The sequence below is a fragment of the Podarcis filfolensis genome (genome assembly GCF_964270895.1).
Source record: "Podarcis filfolensis genome assembly, chromosome: 7".
Lineage (NCBI taxonomy): Eukaryota > Metazoa > Chordata > Lepidosauria > Squamata > Lacertidae > Podarcis > Podarcis filfolensis.
In genome coordinates this window covers 43,465,714-43,490,719 of record NC_139603.1, presented here as the reverse complement: position 1 = coordinate 43,490,719, position 25,006 = coordinate 43,465,714, and the positions used below count along the sequence as shown (strand labels likewise).

The 25,006-nt window shown below is 43.0% G+C and overlaps 1 protein-coding gene across 11 annotated transcripts in view; it reads left to right on the top strand.

The window, feature by feature from the left end:
• Positions 1-15,573: 15,573 nt before the first annotated feature.
• Positions 15,574-25,006, top strand: part of MTCL1 (microtubule crosslinking factor 1) — a 92,449-nt gene continuing 83,016 nt past the window's right edge. For 3 of the 11 annotated variants that reach the window (XM_083622462.1, XM_083622467.1, XM_083622461.1), the window contains exon 1: positions 16,725-17,428. Coding sequence is in view for 3 of the 11 variants with exons in the window: in XM_083622466.1 (XP_083478592.1) it covers positions 16,424-17,428 (1,005 nt within the window). In the remaining 8 variants the exon portion in view is untranslated. Of the gene's footprint in view, positions 17,429-25,006 lie in introns of all 11 variants that reach the window. The other 8 variants (XM_083622458.1, XM_083622463.1, XM_083622460.1 and 5 more) reach the window with 6 other exon arrangements.

Below are 25,006 nucleotides of genomic sequence, written 5' to 3'. Positions count from 1 at the left end.
AAACAGTCTTCAATAGATAAAAATAGATAAAATGCTTGCAGGATCTCTGCTGGAAGAATATTTTAGCTGAAGCCACTCAGACCTCTGCAACACAGGTACAACTAACGTGTCCTCTGCATGATGTCAGTGATTGAGCTGGGATATAAGGACTCAGGCAGTTAAGGTGTCTAGGGCTCAATTTTCTCTGGGCCTTGTATATTAATAAGAGAACCTTGAACCTATTCTGGAAGCATATGGGCAGCCAGTGAAGATGTTTTAACAGATGTATTACATACTGTCAGTCATCTGCCCCAATCAGCAGTGTAGCTGCTGCAGACCCTGAACTGCAGTAATCCAGTCTCAAGGTTACCAATGCATGGATTACAGTGGCTAGGTTATTCTGATCCAGGTACAGCTACAATACTTGCTTCCTTCAGAGGGAGTACAACATCCAAAACAGGCACCAGTCTTATCTTCCAAACCAAGGAACACTCTACCCACAGAGCCTCTGTCTTCTCAGGATTCAAATGCTATTTATAAGGCCTCATCTAGTCCACCACTGCATTCAGGTACTGGTCCATGAGGCAAGGTGAAATGACCACTTCAGCCAGCAGGACCCACAGGGCAGCAGACCCCAATGCCAATCTTTATTCCCCCTCTCCTTGTTCCTGATGTCAATCTTTACCCTCCCTTTTTTTCCTTTGGCAATGAGGGGAGGGCACCATTTTTTGGGTTCTGCCTCAGGTGCCAAAATGTCTTGGGTTGGCCCTGAGTCCAGGACTTGCACAGCATCCTGATTCAGATGTTATGGACAAATAGAGCTGTGTGGCATCAATGTAGCGATGACAGTATTCTCTAAAACTTATAATGACTGTTCAATTACATTGAGGATAAAATGGCGCCCTTTGGCACAATTGACAGCCAAAGAACACTCCCCCAATGCTACTCCCTGGGCTTGACTGCACAGGTAGGAATTGAACCACTGCAACACAGTGCTTCCAATACTCATCCCATACAGTCAATCCAGGAGGATACCACGGTCAATAGTATCAAAGGCTGTTGAGAGATCAAGTAAGAGTAACAGGGTCATATTCCTCTTGATAAAGGCTATCCATAAGTGTAACCAAAGCAAATTCAGTCGTGAACACAGATTGAAGTTGATCCAGACAATCTGTGTCACCCAGAACTCATGAAGTTGGTCCACCACAATCCTCTCCACCACCTTCCACCCAAAAGGACTATTGGTGTTTGGGTCAAGGGTAGACTTTTGAAGGAACATGCACACCACAGCCTCTTTAAAGGCAGTGGGTGTCACCGCATCACACAATGAGCATTGATTGCTTTTGAAAGCTGGTGGATACACCAGAACCTCTTGCTTTTGCTGTCTCTTTATCTTTTGTCACTACTCCATTTTTAAAAATCCTTCCTTCTTGGGCCCTTGCTTCATGCCACCTTCCTTTCTTAGGCTTCCTGTTTCTTGGCTGCTGCTTGTACATCCTTTCTGTCCTCACATCTATTAAACAGTGCAAACTTTTTAAAGCGAGAGATGATGGGTTTCACATTTGCTTTGAAGTTACATTCTCAGGGCAGGCCCATAATAGTTTGCAGCTTGTGGTGAAGGACAAGACAGCAACCGCTCCCTTGCCATATACAGAAGTCAACCGGAGAGACAGTCAAATCTTACTTTAACACTGGTGAGAGGAACGTGTCCTCCATCGCACCCGATGGCAGCAGGCTAGTTCAAAGGACAAAGAGCAGGTTGCACGACACACTAAGCTCTGTTCTCCAAACCCTTCTTACTGTTCCTGCTCTTCCAGAGCCAGAAGAGCCAACACTTTACATTGTATGTTTTAGAATTCATTCCATTTAATCCCAGATGTTTGATATCTGGTTAAGGCACTCTATACGTGGTCAGGGATATTTTTTCCTTATATTCCAGATCTGAACCCTATCAATGAAAATAGGTTCTCAGTCCATTATCCAACCATCATTTTATTTGTATGCCACCTTTCCAAAGTTAAAACCATGCTCAATGTGGCTTCCAACATATAAAAAATTACACGGCTACAAGCATAACAAATGTACTCATAAATACTAAACAAAATGTCAAAAGGTACACAACCAAGCTGAACAATTTCCACATCAATAATAAGGTCCAAAATTAAGATAAAAAAACCAACAACAACCTCCACTCTCAACAAAAACCCCTAGAAAATATCCTACCCCAATAATCTGTTCAGCAGCCTCAGTTTTTGTAGCTGGAGTCAGTCTCCCAGTCTCCCAAACCAGGTGGGAAATGTCCTGCAAGGCTGGGAGCAGGTTTTCCAGGACTCAAAGCCAAGAGGGTCTCTGATAAGGTTCTGGGCTCTGATAAGCTTTGTGGCAAATTGACTATGTAGAACTTCACATTTGTTGTGTAGAATAATGAAACCGAGAGACACCAGCCTCTTCTTGCTATTGTTTGGTCCCTTTAGCTCAGTGTTGTCAGCAACTCTGCAGGATTTCCTATGTGCTTGACCACTCATAACAGCATTGCTCTGCACATCCCCTGAACTATATTTGGCAAATTATTAAAATGAAAACATCTCTGTTTTGAAAATGTAGCAATTTAAACAGATTTGTGACAAAATAAGCAATCATTACATACCACACCTTCAGTCATTGCATGTCACATTCTACAGCAGGATCCACTTACAAATGTAGTCCTACAGGCATGTTGCATGGATATACATGTATTAGTTCCCTGCTAGCATGAATTTAGCTCTTTGTGAGTGAGAAGAGCCTCACTCAGCTCTTGTGTAACAGAAAGGCATAAGTTCCAGTCAACAGCTCTAGTTTCTTCATGCAGTGTGACTCACAAAGACACAGCACTGAATTATCTGGTGGAACTGATTATGTAGGACACTTTGTCTATTGTGTGCTATACAGGAAAGTAGGGGAAGCTCCACATTATAGAATCTAAAGCTGTTTAAAGACGAAGAGGAGGAGGGGGGCTTCTGAAAGGAGAAACTCAAGCTTAATGTTCACTTTTGAATGGTCTCTCACAAAATCACTGCTCACAAGCAGAAGGTGGAAAACGAATACCAAAAATTTCAGCCAGCAGAGGCACATTTAGATGGTTATTCCTTTAGCTGTTTAATGTTTGCTGTTTAAGGCACAATTTGAGCCCCTCTATCATGTACATTTTCTGCAAATACCAAATGCAAATTTGTAAATGTTCAGTATGACACTTGATATTTGCATCATTTCTCAAGATAACATTCTCCCTGCTGCCCAGTTCTTACTAGATTTAACCAGACATCAGGGCAGGGGTGGGGGCCTCCTTCCAACAATTATTTCATATTGTCACCATTCAGGTCCAGGCTGAGAACCTGATCACAATCTTATGCCTTTAACTGTGTGTCCCAGGTCTGACAGCTGGGGCCTAATGTGGCAAGTGATTTGAGACTGTGCATTTCTGTGTCACCAACTGTCTATGCCTAGCATGCTGCATAGCATATGTAAGTAAATATTTGATGTGCTCCTCCACTCCCCTTCCCTATTTATTACTGCATGCCCATATTAAGAGCAGAGCTGGGAGACACAGCTGTAGTTAACCACAATGGTTTCATTAAATAAGGAAAGGGGGGATGCCTGAGAAATCTGTTGATTTGTTTTTTAAAAAAACTTTCCTAACTTGCTTGTTTCCACTAAGCAATGCTTTGACATAATTTTATATATCAACATATTATGTTATCATCAGTATATAATAGTGCTACAAGTTTTACACAAACACAGCTGAACATCATGTCTCCAAATAACTTTCAAAGTATGTTTCTCAAACACATTAGCTGGTGTTTTCTTTATGAGTTTTAAATAAATCCATTTGCATCATATGGAATAATGGATTTGACTGTATATATATATTTGATTTTTAAAAAAATAACAACACACAAGACACATTATAATTTGAATACAACATGTGAACAATCTTAATTTAAAAGACTGTGTAGGGAAATGTTTAATGTTTAATGTTTTATTATGTTTTTTGTATATGCTGGAAGCCGCCCAGACTGGCTGGGGCAAACCATTCAGATAGGTGGGGTACAAATAATAAAATTATTATTATCAGTGCTTTTTTTCTGGGGGTACACAGGGGTACGCATACCCCTAAACATTTTGTGAATCTTTTTACTTTTGTCCATCTATTGTATTTATTTTCCCAATTTGAACTATAAAATGGTGATTTTCTTGAGTCAAAATGAGAGTACCCCTAAACATTCTTTTTAGAAAAAAGCACTGATTATTATTATTTAACTGAGCCATTACCATGATATGCAAAGAGCAATGTTGTTCCGTGAACAAAACAAGGAACAGTCAGGTAAGTTTATCTCCCCAAAAGGATTATTAGTCACGTTTATACAAGACTCTTGAGTTCTGGCTGCTCCAAAACTGAACTGAACAGAAGTTAGGCTACCTCAATTAAAGATACAGTATCAACACATAGCAAGCAAACACACTGCAATAAATTATTTTCAGGGGCCAAACAAAGGAGTCCAAATTTGTTCCCTTAGGGCTACTATGCTGGAGTGAGTCACTTATGGCCAATTCTAAAGGAGCCAAGGTTCACAGAAGCTGTGTGTGAGAAAAGACCATATACATTTCTGATTATTTTTTAGAAGATTTTCTTGCAGGGCTTGTATATTACAGCTATAGTTGTGGTGTCTGCACACATCTGTAAATTGTGTTAAATTTCATAATAGTAATTTTAAAAATATATATCTGAGAAATATTGTTCTCTCAAGGAAGACCTGAAGTGGGATACACTTCACATCACAGCAAAACCAGGAAGAAATGTTTTCTGTGAGCAACTGGCAGGTGGCAAGGAAAGGTGTTGCTACCAATTAGTAACTGTGCTAAAAATGAATAATTAAAGAGAGAAGCGGCTAACACCCTTTCATCTTTTTTTCTTTTTTCACATCATTGGGAATAACATCCCACCTACCTCATAATTTGCATGTGTAAGCTGGAGAAAAAATTTCCAACTTAACCTTGAAATAAGTTTGAATAAATAGGTAGGTGTTATCAGTTGATCAGTGGCCAGACTATAGGCTGTTATTCACTTTCCCATAATTATATGTTCATTTAAAGTTTACCACCATCTAGTAACTACAATTTCTTATGGGTTTCAATCTAGTCATCCACTGCCTGAGAGACTCATTTAATGCTCCCGAGAGACTAATTTAAGACTGCATGTATTTAGTTTTTACCGGAAGAGTAGAAGAAACACATTTTATAGAAGCTCCTAAAGGTTCTGCTCCTAAACATTTTCCTAAAGATCTACAATAAATGAATAGGGATACTTTTGTTCTTGACTTAACGCTTGTAGTTTGTTTGGGGGAAACCAGCTATGAACACTGGTTTGTCTGCAACAAAATGCCAGCCTCTGGTTTGTTTTCTACCCACTGCAATGAGGTCAGGAGGGAGAGAAGAATCTGGAATCTCCTCAAGGTTTTTCCTCTCCTGTGGCATTCCAGACATATGTTTACCTCACAAATGAATCTTAGCTACTGAAGAATACATTTCAGTTGCTGAAGAAATGCTACAGATCACCTGGAAATACAAACTGCTAAATTAAAGGAGATTCGGCCACATTAATAACTATATCATTAGAAAAAGGTACTACAGGAGCTGCTGCTTCCACCCCGAAGCTTCACTGACAAGAGCAATGAAACCAGCTAAGCTGGTCGCCATTATACAAATATTGAAGAGATGAGAACTACAGTTTGTTGATGGCACAGGTGCTGCCTGAGGTAAAAAGGAGCAGTGAAGTTGAACTTTTTAGAAAGCAAATTTACTATGTAGTTTGTGATGGGGGGAGCTGCCCTTTGAACTACACAAATGTCAAAGGAGATTACACATGAAGAAACAAAAGGCAAGGCAGTTTCTAAAAGCAGAATGGAACAAAGCACAATTAAAATCCTCTCACCTTCAGGCTGACCCTACCATTAGGCAAAGTGACACAGATGCTTCAGGTGCCAGGTGCTGGGAGTGGAGAATGGTGAGAAGGTGTGTGCCATGCACAGCTTGCCTTCTGTGCCCTTAAGATAGCTTGCTGCCCTCAGATGTCTGTCCTGTCACCAGTATTAAGGTCTGATTCAGCTGACAGTCCAGCTGGCTTTTGTTTGTGGAATTGGAAGGGGCCACCAACTAGTCCTTTGCCTCAGACAGAAAATTGCTTCAGGCCAGCTTTGAAAACATCCTACAGAAGTGCTAGATGTGGAATTAAAGGCTGGAATTATGTCAGCCCATAATGTACACCTCACCACACGGCACGTTCACTGTGCATATCTTGGCACCTTCTTGTGAATCCTCAGCTGCCAGAAACATTACAGCTTCTGTCTTCTGTTAAGCAATAAGCATCTTTATGTCTTTCTTTTAAAAGCTCATTTATAAAAGCACCTTTTAATGCAGATATTAAACTTTTTAACATGCAAAAACACAAAAGCGCCATCTTTTTAATGTACTGCAATGTAACAATAGCAATCCTAGTTTAATGCTAGAGAGATACAAAACTACAACAACCCACACAGTGACAAGTGCTGATGTGACAATGGCCACTTGCTGTTCTTGGCAAGTGGCCAAAGTTTATCCTACTAATACTACATATCAGTTGTAATCTTAACGTGAAAACTAGCTTCTAAGTATGTGCTGATATAATGGTCTCTCTCTATAACTTGCTAAATTGTCTCCAGTCCTGTCTCATCACAACTACCAACCCTTCCACTCAAGTCTGTGTTTCACAACACCTTTACACATCAACAGTATGCCACATCTGGCGATGATGGCTACTGCAGTTATGACATTGCTGATCCACAGTGCTGCGTAATTGTGACATATTGGGTTAGCTAAGCATACCAAGGCCATGTCAACAGTTATGGTGTTACATGGGTAACCAGTGTTGTATCATATCCTTATTTACAGGTACAGGGCTGTGCCACATGTGAAACTTTCACCCCACATGGAGACCACAGCAATCACCGCATTGCATCAAACAGTCAAATGCAAGGTTACTAGCAGAAACCATATCCTCCTGAAAGGAGGTAGGAAAAGAGTAGATGCCTAGAGCAAAGCCTGAATCCAAAAAACTCTGAAACTAGCTCTGTAAGCACCACAGGGTGGAGACTTTAGCATTGTCTTCTTGACAGAGGAGCCTCACGTACATGCAGTGTGAACTGATTTCAAAATCATGGGAAGTTTCAAAAGTAGCTTGTGATATGGGCTTATATATCCTATGTAGGAGAAAGTATCATTGCGCAAGCATAAATCTTTGTATTTAAAGGATAGATAGTTACATTAACACTAAATTGAATACAAGCCATGGGAAGGGATCTGCTGTTAAAAGAAAAAGGGGAATTTAGGACAATTTAGTTTCCAGCCCAGGACAACAAACCTTCACTGCTACTGAAGTGACCCGACAGCATTTCATCAGAACTGCTTAATCTGAAGAATCTGCAGTGGTGAGCAGACCTCTGTACGTGATTGAGAATATTTGGATACTGGGGGACTGTTTTTTTCTTTAAAGCAGCAAAACCAATTTCATTAAAACTCAAGAGCTTTTTCCTAGGAAAACAGAACATTGGCCAGAGTCCCTCTCTTGAACAGGCACCCAGTGACAGATGAGATGTTACACATCTGGTACAATATGATGCTAGCATGAATACAGTGCCATGGGGGGTGGGAATGTTTTTAACATCTCTATTAATTATTTAACACACACTCTTCTTGCTTCCAAAGCTATCAGTTGATCACAATATGTCTCAGTTGGTTTGTCAACGGCAATCTGTTATAAATGGAAGTGTTTTATTTCAGTTATGTTATTCTTTGCAAATAAATATATGAAGTCATTGCTCTCAGACAAAACATGCTGAATAAGAATTGTATATGTATAAAGGCTGAAGGTGTCATCCCAGTAGCTCTGTGAGGAGAATAGGGAAATAGGGGTTGCCGGACATCACTCAGCACCTGTAGCCAAGTACAGTTCCCCAGGATTCTTTAGGGAAAGCCATGGCCCATGACTGTTTCAAATGTTAATATACTGCTTTAAAAGCATGGTTCAGGTGGGGCCTTATTTATTATTGTTGTTAGTTCTATATTTATATCTATCAATTTACTTTGAGATCTCTGGGCATAAGGTGATTCATAAAGTAATCAGCAGCAGCAGCAGAAGAAGAAGAGTTTGGATTTGATATCCCGCCTTTCACTCCCTTTAAGGAGTCTCAAAGTGGCTAACATTCTCCTTTCCCTTCCTCCCCCACAACAAACACTCTGTGAGGTGAGTGGGGCTGAGAGACTTCAAAGAAGTGTGACTGGCCCAAGGTCACCCAGCAGCTGCATGTGGAGGAGCGGAGACGCGAACCCGATTCCCCAGATTACGAGACTACTGCTCGCAATAGAGAGCAGTAGTCTCGTAATCTGGGGAATCGGGTTCGCGTCTCCGCTCCTCCACATGCAGCTGCTGGGTGACCTTGGGCCAGTCACACTTCTTTGAAGTCTCTCAGCCCCACTACACCACTACACCACACTGGCTCAGCCAAATGTTTTAAAAATTAGGGTTATGTGTACACAGGCTGCCAAATGTGTCAGCACCCATAGATGACTAGGATGTCTAAATTCATTCTCTGAAAGGTGTCATATACAATGTACGCCTTGTTTTAAATTTTAATCAATAAATGTAAAATTATTCTGTGTAATGCATGTTTGTCTTTTATTCATGCAAAGTATTGTATCCTCTTTGATATCAAATTACTAAGCTTTAATTTCTTAATTAATTTAGTTAAAGCAAGCTAATCAAGAAGTACAAAACCTTCAGTCAACTGGCAGCAACCTGAAGTCACGTATAGTAGCAACTTAACAAAGGAATATAGTTGGACTGCTTTCTTCAAAGTGAAAAAAGTAGGTTCTAGCTGCTTTGTAGGTCACAGAAATCATGTGGCAGTGGTAGTGGGTTGCCCTCTAATTAAATTACAGTTACGGTTGTTTACATTTTAGCCATTCCTAGGGGCTTTAGTCAAGGCCCATTAAACAGAGCTTCAATTGCATTAAAATTTATATGAATGCATAATAGCACAGTCTGTGACCCTGAGAGTATACCCAGCCAGTTCTTCTGAGAGAAGAGTAGCTAAAATCATCCCTATGTATGACATTTAAATTAGACATATATCAAAGCTGGACTTGGGAACTTTTATGTAAGATGATGTAAAAATCATGTAAAATCTATTTCTGATATATCATCATCAGTACAATTGCTTCTTCGAATATCTACTGTTATATTTCATACTGATGTTATGTTTGTATAAGATTTGTAGAAACTGAGATATTGAGCAGGATAAGACATGTCTTGAGTATCACTGTTACTGTCAGGTTCTATGTCTGGAAGCCATAACAAACTCCAAATATAACCAAGTAGCAGACATGTTATGAACTAACCAGGAAGATTTCTATTAAAAAACTGTAATGTTCCCATATATCAGATTTAATTCTCTAATTACAATTTTCTTATAGGCTGATTTATACATTTGACTCTTCTCTTTTTTCCTTAAGTCAAGGCAGAAGTAGACCAGGATAAAACTGGAGTTATAGGTGAATTGCTTTAGATGTTGTTACTTCTGGACACTGTGGGTGGTAGCCAACTAAAAAGTTCTGCAAACACTTTTGTCCGTGCAAGAAAACTTCCTTTCCTCAGCACAAAGGGTTTTGCCAACCTTATGCTCAGTGCTTTGGGCAGTGCCAAACATAGGGCTGGCAAAGCACTTTCTCGCCTGCCCATCAGCTGACTGCAAGATCAGTAAACCTCCAAAATGGCAAACCAATCCATATTTTCTCTAAAGCATCCACAGAAGAATCCTGCAGTAAAAAACAATGTTAATGTTCAATGCACACAGAAACAAGAAACAGACATAATTCCCACTATGCTCGCAGTAGTCACAATTTTTCATAATTAGGGATGCCACATTACTAGTTGTGTTTTTTATCTTGTGTTTTAATGTTGTTAACTGCCCTGAGATCTACGGATGAAGGGTGGTATAGAAATTTAATGAATAAAATATATACAGTATGTACCACTGAAGGGAAAAATGATGTAGAGTTATTCCCCCTGTTCTTTCCCTGGTTCCAACTTTGACCTCATTGCAAGAGTCTTTTGGGCAATATAAGATCCCTGTTTGTGCCAATTCCTTCCCTGCTTGCTTATAAAGATAGAATTACAACATCCTTTCAGTTTTAATGACTGACCTGGAAGTAGCATTCCCTCACCATTTCTCCTGTGTTTAGTCCAGCATCCACTGTCATCAGTCTGGGATCATATCCAGAAGACTTTTATGGTGTATTGGTTGGTTCCCTACTGAAAAAATGATATTTTCTAACTGCTGCAAGCTTCTTCCTTTTTTTCATATCACTGGTAAAATTGTGAAATGCTTCCTTTGAGAGCCATGGTTTGGCGGGAGCCATGGTAACCATTAATAGCTACAGACTGTGGACCAGTATACTAAGAGTGCAGGACAGAAAGTAATGCATGTACTTTTAGGTATCTACTGGACATTAAGTCTCATAGGATCTAATAGTCTCATAGGATCTTTTCCTCAGTGGTGAACAGAAAGCAAAAACGGAACTAAGCTGGGATGGGGGGGGGCGGTTGAGGAAGCCTTCTGAATGGTATTGTAACAGCTGAGACTGTCACTAAGCAACCTCCCCCCTGCCTCAGATGTTCCACAAACAAATAAATGCAAAGTTTGTTTTGGGGATTTGATTAAGTGGTTCCTGCAAAGCACTGCAGGGACTCATTTTATTGCATACAAAATAACACCAACCTTTGTTTTGCAGAATGGTTTAGCACTTACAGGCTTTATAGAATAATACAAGTCTAACAATCATAATGAATTCATTAGCATCCCCTTCACAAGCCTTGTCCCTCTGGTTGAAACCCTTGCTCAGCCATGAGGCCCAATGGCTCGTCTTGAATGAGTCATTCTTTCTCAGCCTATCTCTAGTTACACTCTTTGTTTGTAAGATATGATGTACCACATCCTAAAGCTTTGGGAGAGGGCAGGAGCAGGACAAAGCTACTAATTACCCCTGGTGCATTAAAAAAGCACAATCCTTGCTGAAAACAAACCCTAACTTACTTATCTGAGAAAGTGAGAGAGAGAGGTGCATCTTAGCCCAACCTACCCCCACAGGATTGTTGTGAGGGTAAAAGAACTATGGGTGAAAGAACCATGCATTCACCCAGAGCACCTTGGAGGAAAAGGTGTAGTAAGTGCATACTAGAGATGTTCAGGACAATTTCGTGCCTGAAGCAGAAAGCACAAATAGAATTGATGGTGGCAAAACTATAGTAATAAAAAATATGACTGACATTAGTAATAAAAAATATGACTGACATCCAGTATATTTTCTTTTAATTGTCAAATGATTCTGTGTACATTGCGGCAGCCTTTGGCTATGTGCAATAAAACTGACTGACTGACTGACTGACTGACTGACTGACTTTAGTTCCTGAAGGTAGATTTCAGAAGTTGGTTGTGAGGGGCAGCTCCTCTTCCCAATGAGATCCTCACAGGAATCCACCTTGTTCCCCATGTTGTTTAACACTGACCCTTGGAGAGGTCAGTTGGAGAATTGGGGTTTTGTGTTACCAATATGCAGATGATACTCAACTCTCTTTCTCTCTTTCATTTCACTACAGGGAAGCTGTTGAGGTCCTGAGTATCCATGAATGATTGGGTGTTGGCTAGCATGCTGAAGTTTGTAGACAAACAGGTGGTGGCTGGGGCAAGGCATGCTTTTGGAAAGCTAAGGCTGGTGTACCAGCTGCATCATTTTCTGAAGGAGAAAGACCTTGCTAACATGCAATGGAGTACTGCAACCTGCTTCGTATGGGGCTGACTCTGAAAAGTATCTTGGAATTTCTGTTAGTTCAGAATACAACAGGTAGGCTTATAGCAAAAGCCTGACCTTGGCTGCACACTACCGAATCACCTTTGCTGGTTCCTGATATATTTCCAGGCCCAATTCAAAGTGTTGGCACTATATTTTAAAGCCCTAAATGGTTTGGGACCAGGGTACCTGAAGGATCATCTACTTCTGTATGAACTGGCTGGGGCACTGTAGTCATTAGAGAGAGCTTTGTTTTCTGTCCTGTTCCCAGCAGGTGGCAGTGGTAGGTGGGCACTCAAGAGGGGGCCTTCTTAGTGGTGGCACAGGCAACTGGGTGTTGGAACGTCTTGTCCCAGGAAATCTGACCCTCTTTTTCTTTCTTAGGAAGGTAAAAACTGTTTCAACAGTTTTAGTTAAATAATTGTGTTGCTGTTTGTACTGCTTATTCAGAGCCCACTCTATTTATCTGACTGCACTTTATTTTAACCATTTCTAATTCTGAATTAAATTGTTGTATCCCTCCCTAGCAGGGGCGGACCTTGGTAATATGTCACCCTGCGTGAGGCCAACATTTAACACCCTCCCCCCCAACCCTTGTGGTGCCAGCGTAAGCTGGACAAACCAGGTACTGGGCTTGGGGAAGGAGGCGTGAGGCTCTGGCAGAGTCCTAGAGCTCTCATGCCTCCTTCCTGAAGCTGGGCAAGCACTTATTGGGCTTGGAGAAGGCACCCTCCTCAGCTGCACGCCCAGTGCCCCTGCACTGTTTGTGCTGCCCTAAATCCATTTTTGCACCCTAAGACTTGCTTGGTGAAGGGTAGGCAAATACCTCTGGCCCCAGGGTGGGTGGCATACATTTCATCACAAGTAAACCATGTAATACAAATATATTAAATGGGAGGGGTATTCTGATCTCATCTTCCACCACCAAAGTCTTGTGTAAAAAGGTCTGACCTGGCATCAAAATGTATACAATGAGGAAGCCAGGTGCAATGAGGGCGGGAGAGGGTTTCATCATCTGTGAATGCCCTCTCATGCACCGCCACCCCACAAACTTTGCAGGGAACTGGACCTGCCAATAGGCCTGCCCTGGATATGCCAGCCTGGCAGGTCTATATGGGAGGAAGTTCGGGGCCCAAGTTGTTTAGGGCACTTTATGTCAATCTGGGTACCTTCAGTTGGACTCAGAAGCAAACAGGTATCCCTGTGTAGGTCTTTAAGAACTAATGTAATACGTGGCCCAGACAGTAGTGTCCACCAGCACTCTGGTTGCTGCATTCTGCACCATTGCAGCTTCTGAACCATCTTCAGCACATAACAATCTTCCCATATACAGTACATAACAATAGTTCAGTCCTGACACAACAGGCTCCTATGGGTTCAAAAAAGCGGGTCCAAAAAAGAAAAAAATTACACAGGAAAGGGGAATAAAACAAATGAGTCTTTAAAGTCTCCTCCAAAGCCTGATATGTAGCCGCTGACCACAGCTATACTGGAACAGAGTCCCAGTGCTATTGTGATTCACTTTATTGTGATTATTAGCTGTCCTAGAGATCTCATTCCTGGGATAGACAGGGGAATAGGTATTTTGAATGTTTGCAATCTGTACCCCAAAATCTGCTGCTGGAGACATTCTACCACACCCTGCCTATAGTAGTGTCCTGCCAATTTACCTAGGCTATAATATCCTGCTAGTGTGCTACAAAATCAAACAGAAACACATTTGTACTACTTATTCTAACAGGCAAAGCATCATTTATTTATTTATTTATTTTCTTTCTTTCTTTCCTTCTTTCTTTTGAAATAACCATACACACACTTACTTCACTACAGTGGTACCTCGGGTTACAGACACTTCAGGTTACAGACGCTTCAGGTTACAGATTCCGCTAACCCAGAAATAGTACCTCGGGTTAAGAACTTTACTTCAGGATGAGAACAGAAATAGCACAGCGGCGGCAGCGGGAGGCCCCATTAGCTAAAGTGGTACCTCAGGTTAAGAACGGACATCCAGAATGAATCAAGTTCTTAACCCGAGGTACCACTGTATTTGCAAACGGCCAAGCCACAAGACTCCTTCCAAGGTAGGAACAAGGATGGTGAAATTATTTGTGTATCAATATAAGACCCAGTGCAAACATGTCTTATGACATTTGAGTGACACTAGCATTTTAGCTATTGACCTGAGTAAGGTGTTACCCAATGATAAGCCCACTCTGTATTGTGTGAGATTATCAGATTCTCCCACATTTCAATGATGGTGATGGAGATCATCTTTCATGAGACTACCTTGACTTTGTAATAATAGAGGTTTTTTATCTCCCAGCTTAATCAGGTGCTATTAAGACACTCATCTTCTGTTTTTCCTATTTATACACTTTGCATAAATTACTGCGGCAGTTCTAGAAATATTGATCATGATTAAGTGCCATTGAATAGTTGTTGTTGCTGTTGGCATCCGCCTGCCTCAAGGGACAATGGAGTGTGCCTCTGGGGGCGAAGGATTAGAGATGAGAATCATTGTCACTTAAGAACTGTGACCACCATGGCACTTGTCTAAAGGCCCACAACTGAACTATATTGCTTGAAGTGTATTGTCCTTCATTTTTACCTTATTTCCTATGCTTTCACTCTTTATTTACTTGCAAGAAGCTTTTCTACCATAATTCAGCATGATTCTGCCCTCCTCCCCGAACTTTTTGAATTTTTCATTGGCTGGCCTAGTTTTAATTAAAAGATCTCTTGCTTGAAGCCCTTCGCATGAACTACTTTTTCCCACACCCTTCTGAATTTCTGATAAGAATGGTAGAATACTCTCAATGACTAACAGAATATTTTCAATGCTCACTTAATGTAACCTTTTTTAAAATTTTAAAATGATGGGTGGTATTCAGTTAAGTTTCACTGATAATAGGTCTATTGAAATTAATGGACCATAGATATGCTCATTCATTTCAATGGGTTTACACTGGGTAAAATGTAGTTGAATACCACCCCATGGTTTGTATCCAATGCAAGTCCTATTCAGAGTAGACCCATTGAAATTAACCAACATATCTAACATTGGCCCATTAATATAAATGGGTCTACTTTGAGTAAAGCTTAGTTGTAATCCTTTGTTTCTTTCATTTTCATATAGTTACCCTGAACCACAGTTTATGCACACTCTGGTGCATCATGGAACTCTGTATGTTGAGACGGTCCCACAGAAATGAATGAGGAAGTTGTCTACTTACCTAGCTCACATCACAGCGATAGGATTCCAAAATGTTCTTTCCCCCTTCCTTTTGGGGTTAGACATATTTTTGGAGCAGGGTGGATTTTTTTTTTAAAAAGTTGATTATCTTGTATTGTGTTCTGCTTTTAATCATTCTGTTTCTCATATTTTAATGGTTCTAAAATTGACGATAGATAGGCCCAAACCTATTTGACTTGGAGTTCTAGGCATTCCAGCTCACCGAAACAGCTTTATCAAGTTTAAGTGCAAAGGATATCAGTTTGGGGATTGCAGTCAACATCAGTCTACTGGAGATTTTCTTAGTGCTCATCCTCTGGACAAGAGTTGCTTATCTTCTGGACAATAAAACCTGTTCTGATGCCAGCCTGTGCTACAGGCAAGCAGAGGTAGCAGAATAGATTTATTGCTATTGCTGCTGCGGCTGCAGCCCCAGCACCAAAGGGCTTGTTTTTGCCAAGGAATAAACATTAGGAAAGTGTATAGGTTCCAACAATACACCCCAATGGCTACAGAATTAAGTTTCCATCATCTCTTGCCCCCCTCCTCCGCGCAATCCAGGTTTATCATAGGCTGAAACTGGTCGAGAAGCCTCAATAAATACGCATGCAGAAAGAGAGAGCTCTAGGAAAAAGTGGCTCGCGCTGAGAGCAGCTTGGCTGGGTGACAGAAGGGGAGGATCATGCGCACAGAGGGGCAGCGTCAGTACGGGAGACAGCAGCGTTTGCAGTTTTCTCTATTTCAGGAGCTAAGGCGAGGAGCAAAGAGCTCGCTTGGGGAGATCGGGAGGTGCAGTGGCGACGAAAGCGAGGGACGGCGAGGAGAGGGTGGCTCGGGAATGATGAATGAATGACGGTCTCGGTCTGCGAAGCTGGCGAAGCGGAGAAGGAATCCGGAAAACACTTGTCTGCGTCGGGCATAAGGAAAAAGGAGTCGATGTTGCAGGCTGCAACGTTACCGTGAGCTGCATCGAGCGGATTGGAAAGAGCTGTGGGGGTGGGGGGGGAGATTGCCACCGATTGTGCTTTGTGTGTGTTTGTGTTTTCCGACCGAGGGGTGGAGGAGAGCAGCCCGTCTCGCTGAACCAGACCGAGGAAAAAGTGCGAGCTTTGTGGTGGGCGAGGTGGAAGCAGGAGTGATGAGAGAGCAAAGGCGAAAACTAGAGGAAGGCGCTGTTGCTGCGGGGCTCTGCCGGGAGGACCGTCGCCTCCGCCACTCACACTCCTGCGCTCGGGAAGGGCTCGAGGAGCCGCAAGTGTCCGCCCCTCCCCGGCGTCTTCTCGGGCAGCCGGGACCATGGAGACTTTGAACGGCAGCAGCCTCGGCGAGGCTCTGAAGCCGCCGCCGTCGCCGCAGAGCCCGCACCACTCCTTCGCCGAGAAGAAGAGGCTCCACCGAGCTCCCTCCCCGGCCAGACCTTTCCTCAAGGACCTCCACGCCCGGGCAGCTTCCGCCAAGCCCCCGCCGGTGCCCCCCAAATCCCCCAGCCTCTCCGGCAAGCCGCAGTCCCCGCAGGCAGGAGCCCGCCCGCACTCGCCGGGGCTGCTGGCCACGCAGAGCCGCCTCTCCCGGCGGAGCTGCGCCCAGGGCGCGAAGGCGGCGGCTGCGGCGGCTTGCCTCGCTGCCGGCAAGGCGGGCAGCGCCAAATCCGCCCTCTCGAGCAAGAAGGCAGCCCGGGCCCAGGAGCAGGCGGGCGCCAAGGCCGGCGGGAGGCAGCCCGGGGGCGAGCCCAGCAAAGGCAGGAAGGGCAAGCGATGCGCCTCCCTGGCCCCGCCGGGCTCCCTGGCCCCGGCCGCTGGGCTGGGCAGCGGACCCGGCGCCAGGATCAGCCACACGGACAGCAGCTCCGACCTGTCCGACTGCCCGTCCGAGCCGCTCTCCGACGAGCAGAGGCTGGCTCAGGCCGCCAGCAGCGACGCGGAGTCCGGCACCGGCTCCAGCGATCGGGAACGCGAGCAGCCGCAGCCAGCGCCCGCTCTGCCCCCGGGGCCAGGCGTCGCCCCTCAGCCTGCCTCGCCTTCTTCGGGCGCCGCCAGCAAAGGGCCGCCAGCAGCGCCACCTGCCTCCCCGGCTCCCTCGGGAGCCGCCAACGTGGAGCAGCCGCCGGGCGACGAGGCGAACTGGGGGAGAGCCCCGGAGAAAGCGGCGCCCGCCAAAAGCGCGCCGCCTGCGGGGAGCCTGAGGCTGGGCGGCAAAGCCCCGCTGGTGGTGCTTCCCTCCTGCGAGAGGCAGCTGGTGGTCGACGAGGAGGAGCTGCTGAGGGAGATCGAAGAGCTGCGCTCAGAGAACGATTACCTCAAGGTAAAGGGCGGGAAGAGGGAGGAGGAGGGCCTGAGGGGGCAGCCAGCGGGTCAGGGAGGCGGGGAGGCGCCGAGGAAAGGCGGCGCTTGGCTGACCTGGAGGCAACTTCGCAAAAGTAACAGACACGCCAGACACCGACTGGGGTGGGGGGTGGGGTCGTCCATCTGGAATAAGGGCAGTTTCTTGGAAATGAGGGAGGGGATTCCTTGGGGCAAGGAGCATTGACAAGCCGGACTGGACGGCTGGGAAGTTTTCTTCCCAGTTCGAGCTATTATAGGATGTAATAATAGTGGTGTGCTAGTCCAGAGGTAGTAGTTTCTGGCGAGAAGGAGAGAGAGGGATGTCAATTTTGTCCCCTCTTTCACCCCATCTTTTCCAGAGCAAACTTGGTGGTTCCTGAAGTTTTTCTGCTAACGGATGACCTTATACAAGAGATACAAACGCCATGTCTCATGGTTGCAGAAATATGCGCTCGTTTTGTGTCTTGCAGTTGAAGCACAGTAGTGCCAATCTTCTTTACGTTCAGAGGGGTGGCGGTGTATAAGTCCCCTGCAACAAAAACAACCCGAAGAGTCTTGTGGCCCCTTAAAGTTAGCCATTTAAGCGAGAACTCTGTGTTGGTTCTTCTTGCCATTGAGGCATGTGGGCTCTTCAGAATGGTGCTGCTGTGCTGGGTTCCAGATCAGAACCTTGGAGCTCCATCGAAGGGGGCTGGACATTCCTTCTTCTATCAGGGCACTTTAATTCCACAAGAGAGACACCAGTTCTGTAGAGATCTTTCCAAAAATGTTTGTGTGGCTGGAAGGGAGTGTGGCTCTTGGAGAAGGAGGATGCCAGTCTTTTCACCTCCAGGATGTGTATGAGAGAAGCAGTTAGTTATTTATGCTTGGATGTTGTGCGAGATGTTTGTGAATTAGATACTACAGTGGTACCTCAGGTTAAGTACTTAATTCGTTCCGGAGGTCTGTTCTCAACCTGAAACTGTTCTTAACTTGAAGCTAATGGGGCCTCCTGCTGCTGCCGTGCCGCCGGAGCACGATTTCTGTTCTTGTCCTGAAGCAAAGTTCTTAACCTGAAGCGCTATTTCTGGGTTAGCAGAGTCTGTAACCTGAAGCATATGTAACCTGAAGCGTATGTAACCCGAGGTACCACAGTACTGACATCAATTTCCTTTCCAAATTCCTTTCAGCTCCTCTTTATAATAGTTGGATGCTGCCCACTTCAAAGTAGTGTAGGACTTTGGATTTAAATCTTTGGGAAAGTATGGTAGTCATGAAGCAGGTTTGTGTGTAGTATGTAATATTCCGTAAGGAAAAAATCATTTTAGTAGGAAAGTTTCTGAGAAGAATCTTATGCAGTTTGTTCCTATGCATGTTTGTCTGGAAGGAAATCCAAATAAGTTCAGTGGCATTTACTTCCAAGGAAGTTTGTCTATGACTGTAGCCTCATTCAGCCTGCTGAAGCACAATCACAATCCATAAGGAAGAATAGATGTTTTATTCTTGGAATCTGTGAACAATTGTTTCCCACTTTTATATTTTACTTTGTTTACAAGCCACTATATGTTGCATTCTATTAGATTTCAGTTATGTAAATAGGTTGCAAATCATACAACTGTTTTGTTAACTTACATTTGGCATGGTGGTTTTCCAAAAACTGTAATGCAACTTGGAAAGTTGACGTAAGTGGAACTTGCTTCCAATTTAAAATGAAGACTGAGTTGCCTTTGGGCTTCATAGTTTTTGTTTTTATTGTTAAAATATTCTTAAAGACATAAGACAGCATAGTAGAAGCATGTAGATATTTGACCTTCCACTAGTAGTTTGATGATCTAACGCAGTAACATATGTCATTTTTTCTCTGTGGAAGTCTGACTGGCAAGCTGGTTGGTTAAAATGCTAGTGTTCTAAAAGCTGGTTATGGCTTAGAGCAGGGGTAGGCAAACAAAGGTCTGGGGCCAGATCAGGCCCAATCACTTTCTAAATCCAGTTTTTACATGAGTAGAATGTGTCCTTTTATTTAAAATGCATTTCTGGGTTATTTGTGGGGCGTAGGAATTCGTTCCTATTTTTCCCCCAAAATATAGTCCGGTCCCCCACAAGGTCTGAAAAAGTTTGCTGACCCCTGGCTTACAGTATTCTAATCTCTCTGATAACTGATATATAAAATACCTGCTTTCAATAACATTCCCCCCATAACAAAATGAAATGGTAAAAAATAGAACGAAGATAGAAGTTAAATAGTTGTTTTGATATTCAGTATATATAAGTATAGTTTGTTTGTGAGAGAAATGACAGGTGAGAGATCACACATGGAGAGCTCTCTGAATGCAGGGTTGTCAACATTTTTTATGGTAGGTGTTTTAACAGCTGTGGCAGGGGGCGAAATTAGCAGAGGCTTTTCCTGCCATGGAAATTGATAGGCAGTCTTTCTGTGCTAGATTTCTGTCTGCTGGGCAGCTGATAAAGACACAGGGGGGTTTAGTAGAAAGGAACTGCCCATCCTGTCTGCATAATCAGTTGCAGTGTGTCTCAACTGTCTTCTTCTTCTTCTTTGGTGATCACTCACTCATAGCCGAGTAAGATTGTCTTCCATAAACACAGTTTTAACATGAGTCTGTAAGTGACTGTGGAGGCCAATTCTGGATCCACACGTCCTTCCACAGGGGGGACATTGGTTTCCGGGCGGGAGTTGATCACGGTGTGGATTTGCCAAGCATGCCTTCCTCTTAGCATGTTTCTCCCTTGCGTCCTGAGTTCGAGTGTCTTCAAAGCCCATGACACCTTTGGTAAAGGCTGTTCTCCAACTGGAGCGCTCGCAGGCCAGTGTTTCCCAGTTGTCAGTGTTTATACTACATTTTTTTAGATTTGCCTTGAGACAGTCTTTAAACCTCTTTTGTTGACCACTAGCATTACGCTTTTCATTTTTAAGTTCAGAATAGAGTACGGTAGTTGCTTTGGAAGACAATCACCAGGCATCCGCACAACATGACCAGTCCAACGAAGTTGATGTTGAAGAATCATTGCTTCAACACTACAACTTAGCTGCAAGTCTTCTCAATGCCAGCAGTATGATATCACATGCACACAAAATAGGGTGGGGAAAATGCAGCAGTTTATTGACATTCTCTCACATTTACATTTTTAAAAAAAGATTAAATGTGTGCTCTAGAACAGGAGCAAGGAAAGGCAAATGTTCCCAAGAATTTTGAAAAACTTGTACAGGTATATGTGTACTTATACAGGTATATGTATATATGCAACTTCATAGCAGATTTGCCAGCTAAAAGAAGAAGAAGCTAGATGAGTTAAATTGGATTGTAGGGGAGCCTACAGAGATCTTTAAAAAATAAAAATCAAAATCAGAAGTACTGTATGTTTTAAAACAGATCACAAAATAGTGTGGGTACGTGGAACGGCAGTTTGTATCAGAAGCATATCCACCAGAACACAAAGATCATCCCACAGGTGCCAGAATTGCACAAGAAACAAATATACCACCTGGCGGGAGGGGGGGATATAGCATTTCCCCAGCTCCAAAATATAATGGTTTCTTTGTTAGGGGAAATGTGATATCCCTGTAAGGGAAGTTCAATAGTCAGCCTTGCTGTGTGCACTGTATAGGAAACAAAAGTGTATTTAATGCACAAAACTGATTGTGGGGAGAGTCCCTTGGAGACATGTGGGAATAACTTTGTCAGGGGAGGGGATGAGAGAACATAAAGTGTGGGGTTTAAAATCAAAAGGCTTGTGTGAGCCTTGACCACACTTCCTCCCCCCTTGCTCTGTTCTTTAGCATGGCCTTAAAGAAGAGATCAGGCACTTTTGCTCCCATCGTTACCTGACTACAGCTTGTCTTTTTCAAAGAAACCTGGAATGTTCAAGAGACCAGGGGTAGCCAACATGGCTGCCTGCAGAAGTTGTTGGGAATTGTAGTCCATTAACATCTGCAGGGCACCATGTTGTCTATGCCTGCTGTGGGCTATAATACAGACCCCATCCACACTATGCATTTAAAGTGGTACCATACCACAGTAAGCAGTCATGCCCCCTCCCAGTATTCTGAGTTTGAGTACCACTTAGTGACTGGGTGCAGTGCACAAAATGGAATGGTTTTGTAGGTGGTTGGATAGTTTCAAAGTAGGTGAGAAAGGGAAGTAGGATGGTTAGGCCAGGCTCTATTTGTCTAAAAAGAAGTGGGTGGCATTTCACCCATCCTCACTTTTCTTTTGGGAAAAAGGAAAAAGTATAGCCAGACCCATCTATTTTAGCCAACTGTATGGTCTATGCTATGGTATGTAGGCTTTTGTTTAATTTAGCCTTTGTAAGGGTGAAAATATAGCAGGGGAGAGCACGCTTCTTTTCATCACCAAGTTTGAACGAAAAAAACAAAGCACCCCACTTGCTTTTATCAGTTAAAATGAGATCTCTCCCTTCCCTAATCTTGGGTTCAAATAATTTGTTATCTTATTCATGTATTTGTTCTGTAACAAAGCCTGTTAGTAAGTAACTAAGCTGAGATCTGCCAGAATGAGTGAAGATGCGGCAGAGCTCCAGGTCAGCCATCAAGTTCCCTGCGCACCCAGGCTCTCTAGGTCCTCAACCCTCACTCAGCCAGAGATCCATGGGCATAACTTCCTCATCCTGGCTCAGCAAGGACTATAATGAGACCAGTGGAGCTTACCCTGGCATGAACCTTAACAAATAGGGAAGAGTGGCAGGACTGGGCAGGGGGATCCTAACTCCATTTAGCTTGGTCACATGACCTGGCAACCCAGCAAAAAACATGATGGCAAAAAAGGGTGGAATAAGTCAAACTCAATTTTAAAGGCTTATTTTCCAGGCTTAGGCTGACAGCAGCCACAGTCCTGAACAGAGTTTGGATCTGGTGTACTTTATGCCAGCTTCGCATATTTAGGATTGTTCCCTTAACACATTAAGCAGGCCCCTAGGATAAAGAACAGCCATCCTAAAAAATGTTTTTATAAAGATGCTGCTTAAAATTATTTCTCTTATGTTAAGTCTTCACATCCATAAATAGAAGTCACTGTTCAAAATGCTGCTGCATGAATTTTTATGTGCTGGAACTTCTACAAGGGTTTGTATTTACAATATGATCTTTTGGCACACTACTGAAGCTACATTCAGAAAGATCTATAAATAAAAGAAACTGAGATGACTGAGTAACCACAAATACTGTACCATTTGACTTCCCTTGTGAATATAGTATTTGGGGTTTAGATTAACAAATGCTTCAGTTTGTAGCCTTTTATTTACAGAGACTATGTGAATTTTGCCTGGAGAGGGAATATGTTAGAACTGGACCTAAAAGAGTGGATTAAATGTAGGTAAAGATTAAGCTGAAAAAGGGAGTTGTTATTTATAGAAGCAACATGGTATAGTAGTGCTGGGCATCAGTCTGGCAGTTGTTTTATAAGGTTGGATTAGTTTACTGCAGGCCTAGACAGGGTAGGGTAGCCTTGTCAGCCCCATTTGCATTTAAAGTAAGGGGTTTGATTTGTAATGTAACACATACAAATGGGTGAGAGATGAACGTTTCTTCATAGGAGAATAGGAAGCTGCTATGAAGACCATTGGTTCATGTGGCTCAATATTCTCTACTCTGGCTGGCAATGGCTTTCCAGGGTTTCAGCCAAGGAACATTCCCAGACCTACCTGGGCATGGCAAGGACCTGCTGCATGCAAGGCAGATGCTGTACCACTGAGCTACAGCCCTTTTCCTAAGCTGTGGTCCTTCATTTTGCATCAGTGCATTCCATCACTTTGAAAAACTTTTCTGCCAAGTGAAATAAGGTGGTGGGAGGGCAAAGAGTTCAGCTCCCCTCAGCCTCATATTCTGTATTGAAATTAGACTGCCCCTCCAATCAGGAACAGTTAAGACATGAAAAAGTCCAATTCATGCTTGTGAAGAACAGCATTGGCTGCACCTGACCATAGTTGGACCATTATTCATCTGGTCCAAAATGACACGGTAGCTGTCTCCTTCAACTCTTAAGATACTTTCCGCAAGACTTTATTTATGCAGCAGAAGTTTTAGGCATATCATCTGAATGGTATCCAAGGCTTCCTAACATCCTGTAAAGCAGGGTGGGAAACCTCTGGCCCATGGATGTGACGCAGTCTCTGGGGCCTCACTGTTTAGACTGTGCTCCCTCTTGTGCCACTCCCTCTTCCACCCACTATGACTAGCTGCTCTGCATGTTGGCAAGGAAGAGAGGCAGCTGGGGAGGAAGAATTGCATGAATGGACATGCATTTGAATGGATGGGTATGTGTGGGTGAGAAGGGGAGAGAGAGTGGGGTGGCTCTGGCCCCACCCACTTTTGGTTTTGGCCCCATAACACTGCTTGCACATGGTCCCTGACAGATTGAGTAGGGGAGGTTTCTCACCTCTGCTATAAAGAATATGAAATTTCCCATGAAACCACCAAATATCATATAAAATGTCAAATACATTTTATTAAATTTATTTGTTGAATTTATATACCTTTTTACCAAGGTGTAAATAAGATCCTGAGTGATAGCCAACTAAGTTAGAGTAGATGCATTCATTTCAATGGGTTTACCGATGAATGTGGCTAACCGTGGATATTACCTGGTGTGTACTGTATTGTAGAATCTTTTTTTTTTTTTTGCACAGTAAGAATATCTAGAATTGATGGTGATTATTTAAAAACATATATATCAAAGGCTATGCCTTGCTTCTTTGGGAAGGGTTTGCCATTCTCTTGCATCTTAAATGTATTAGTCACGGGGAAGAGGAGATAAATCTAACCTTAGGCATCAGAATAACATCGACAATCTGCAAATGCTGGGGCAGTCAGCTGCTAGAGTGAGAATTCAGCCTGGTAAACAATGGCTGTGGGTCTATCTTCTTAGCCACAGCTGTGGCTCTGCTGAAACATGGCATTGTCCAGGGGAAGCAGAGTGAATATATATATATCTCCAACTGTTTAAAACTAGGAGCAATTTGAAAACACATTGACACTCTTAAGAGCTCTGGTAATTTTTTGTATTGGCTTTACATGCATGACCTTTCAGAGGGTTTCATTGTACAAAAACAATGTTACCAAAAAGCCTGAAGATCCATAATAAATAAATACGCTTCTAACCATATACGTTGTAACTGGTACAAATGGTGACATGAGCATGAGAATATTGATGTGTATAGTTATTTTGGATTCCCCCCCCCCCCCGAGATTAAAAACATTAAAGTAATTTAAAGAATGGAGAGATTAGAATTCAAAAGTTTCCTAGGGCAAATGTATAGTACTGAGTCTTCTTTAAAAAAAGAAGAAAAGGAATATATAAGCTCTGGCTGAAGCTGCCACTGGTTCAAACCCTTTGAAGCCACTTAAGTAGCAGAAATGAATAGCATCTTCTGCATCACAACAGCGCCCTTCTTTCTTTTTTTACAACAGTCACTCTCATGAATTTTTATAAGCTTTGCATTTTTCAAAAGCAGACATAATCTCAACACACTTTCCTCACCGCATGTTTATTTTCACTATAGTGTAGATTTGCATGTTGGTTTTTCTGTTTACATTGACATAAGTGTG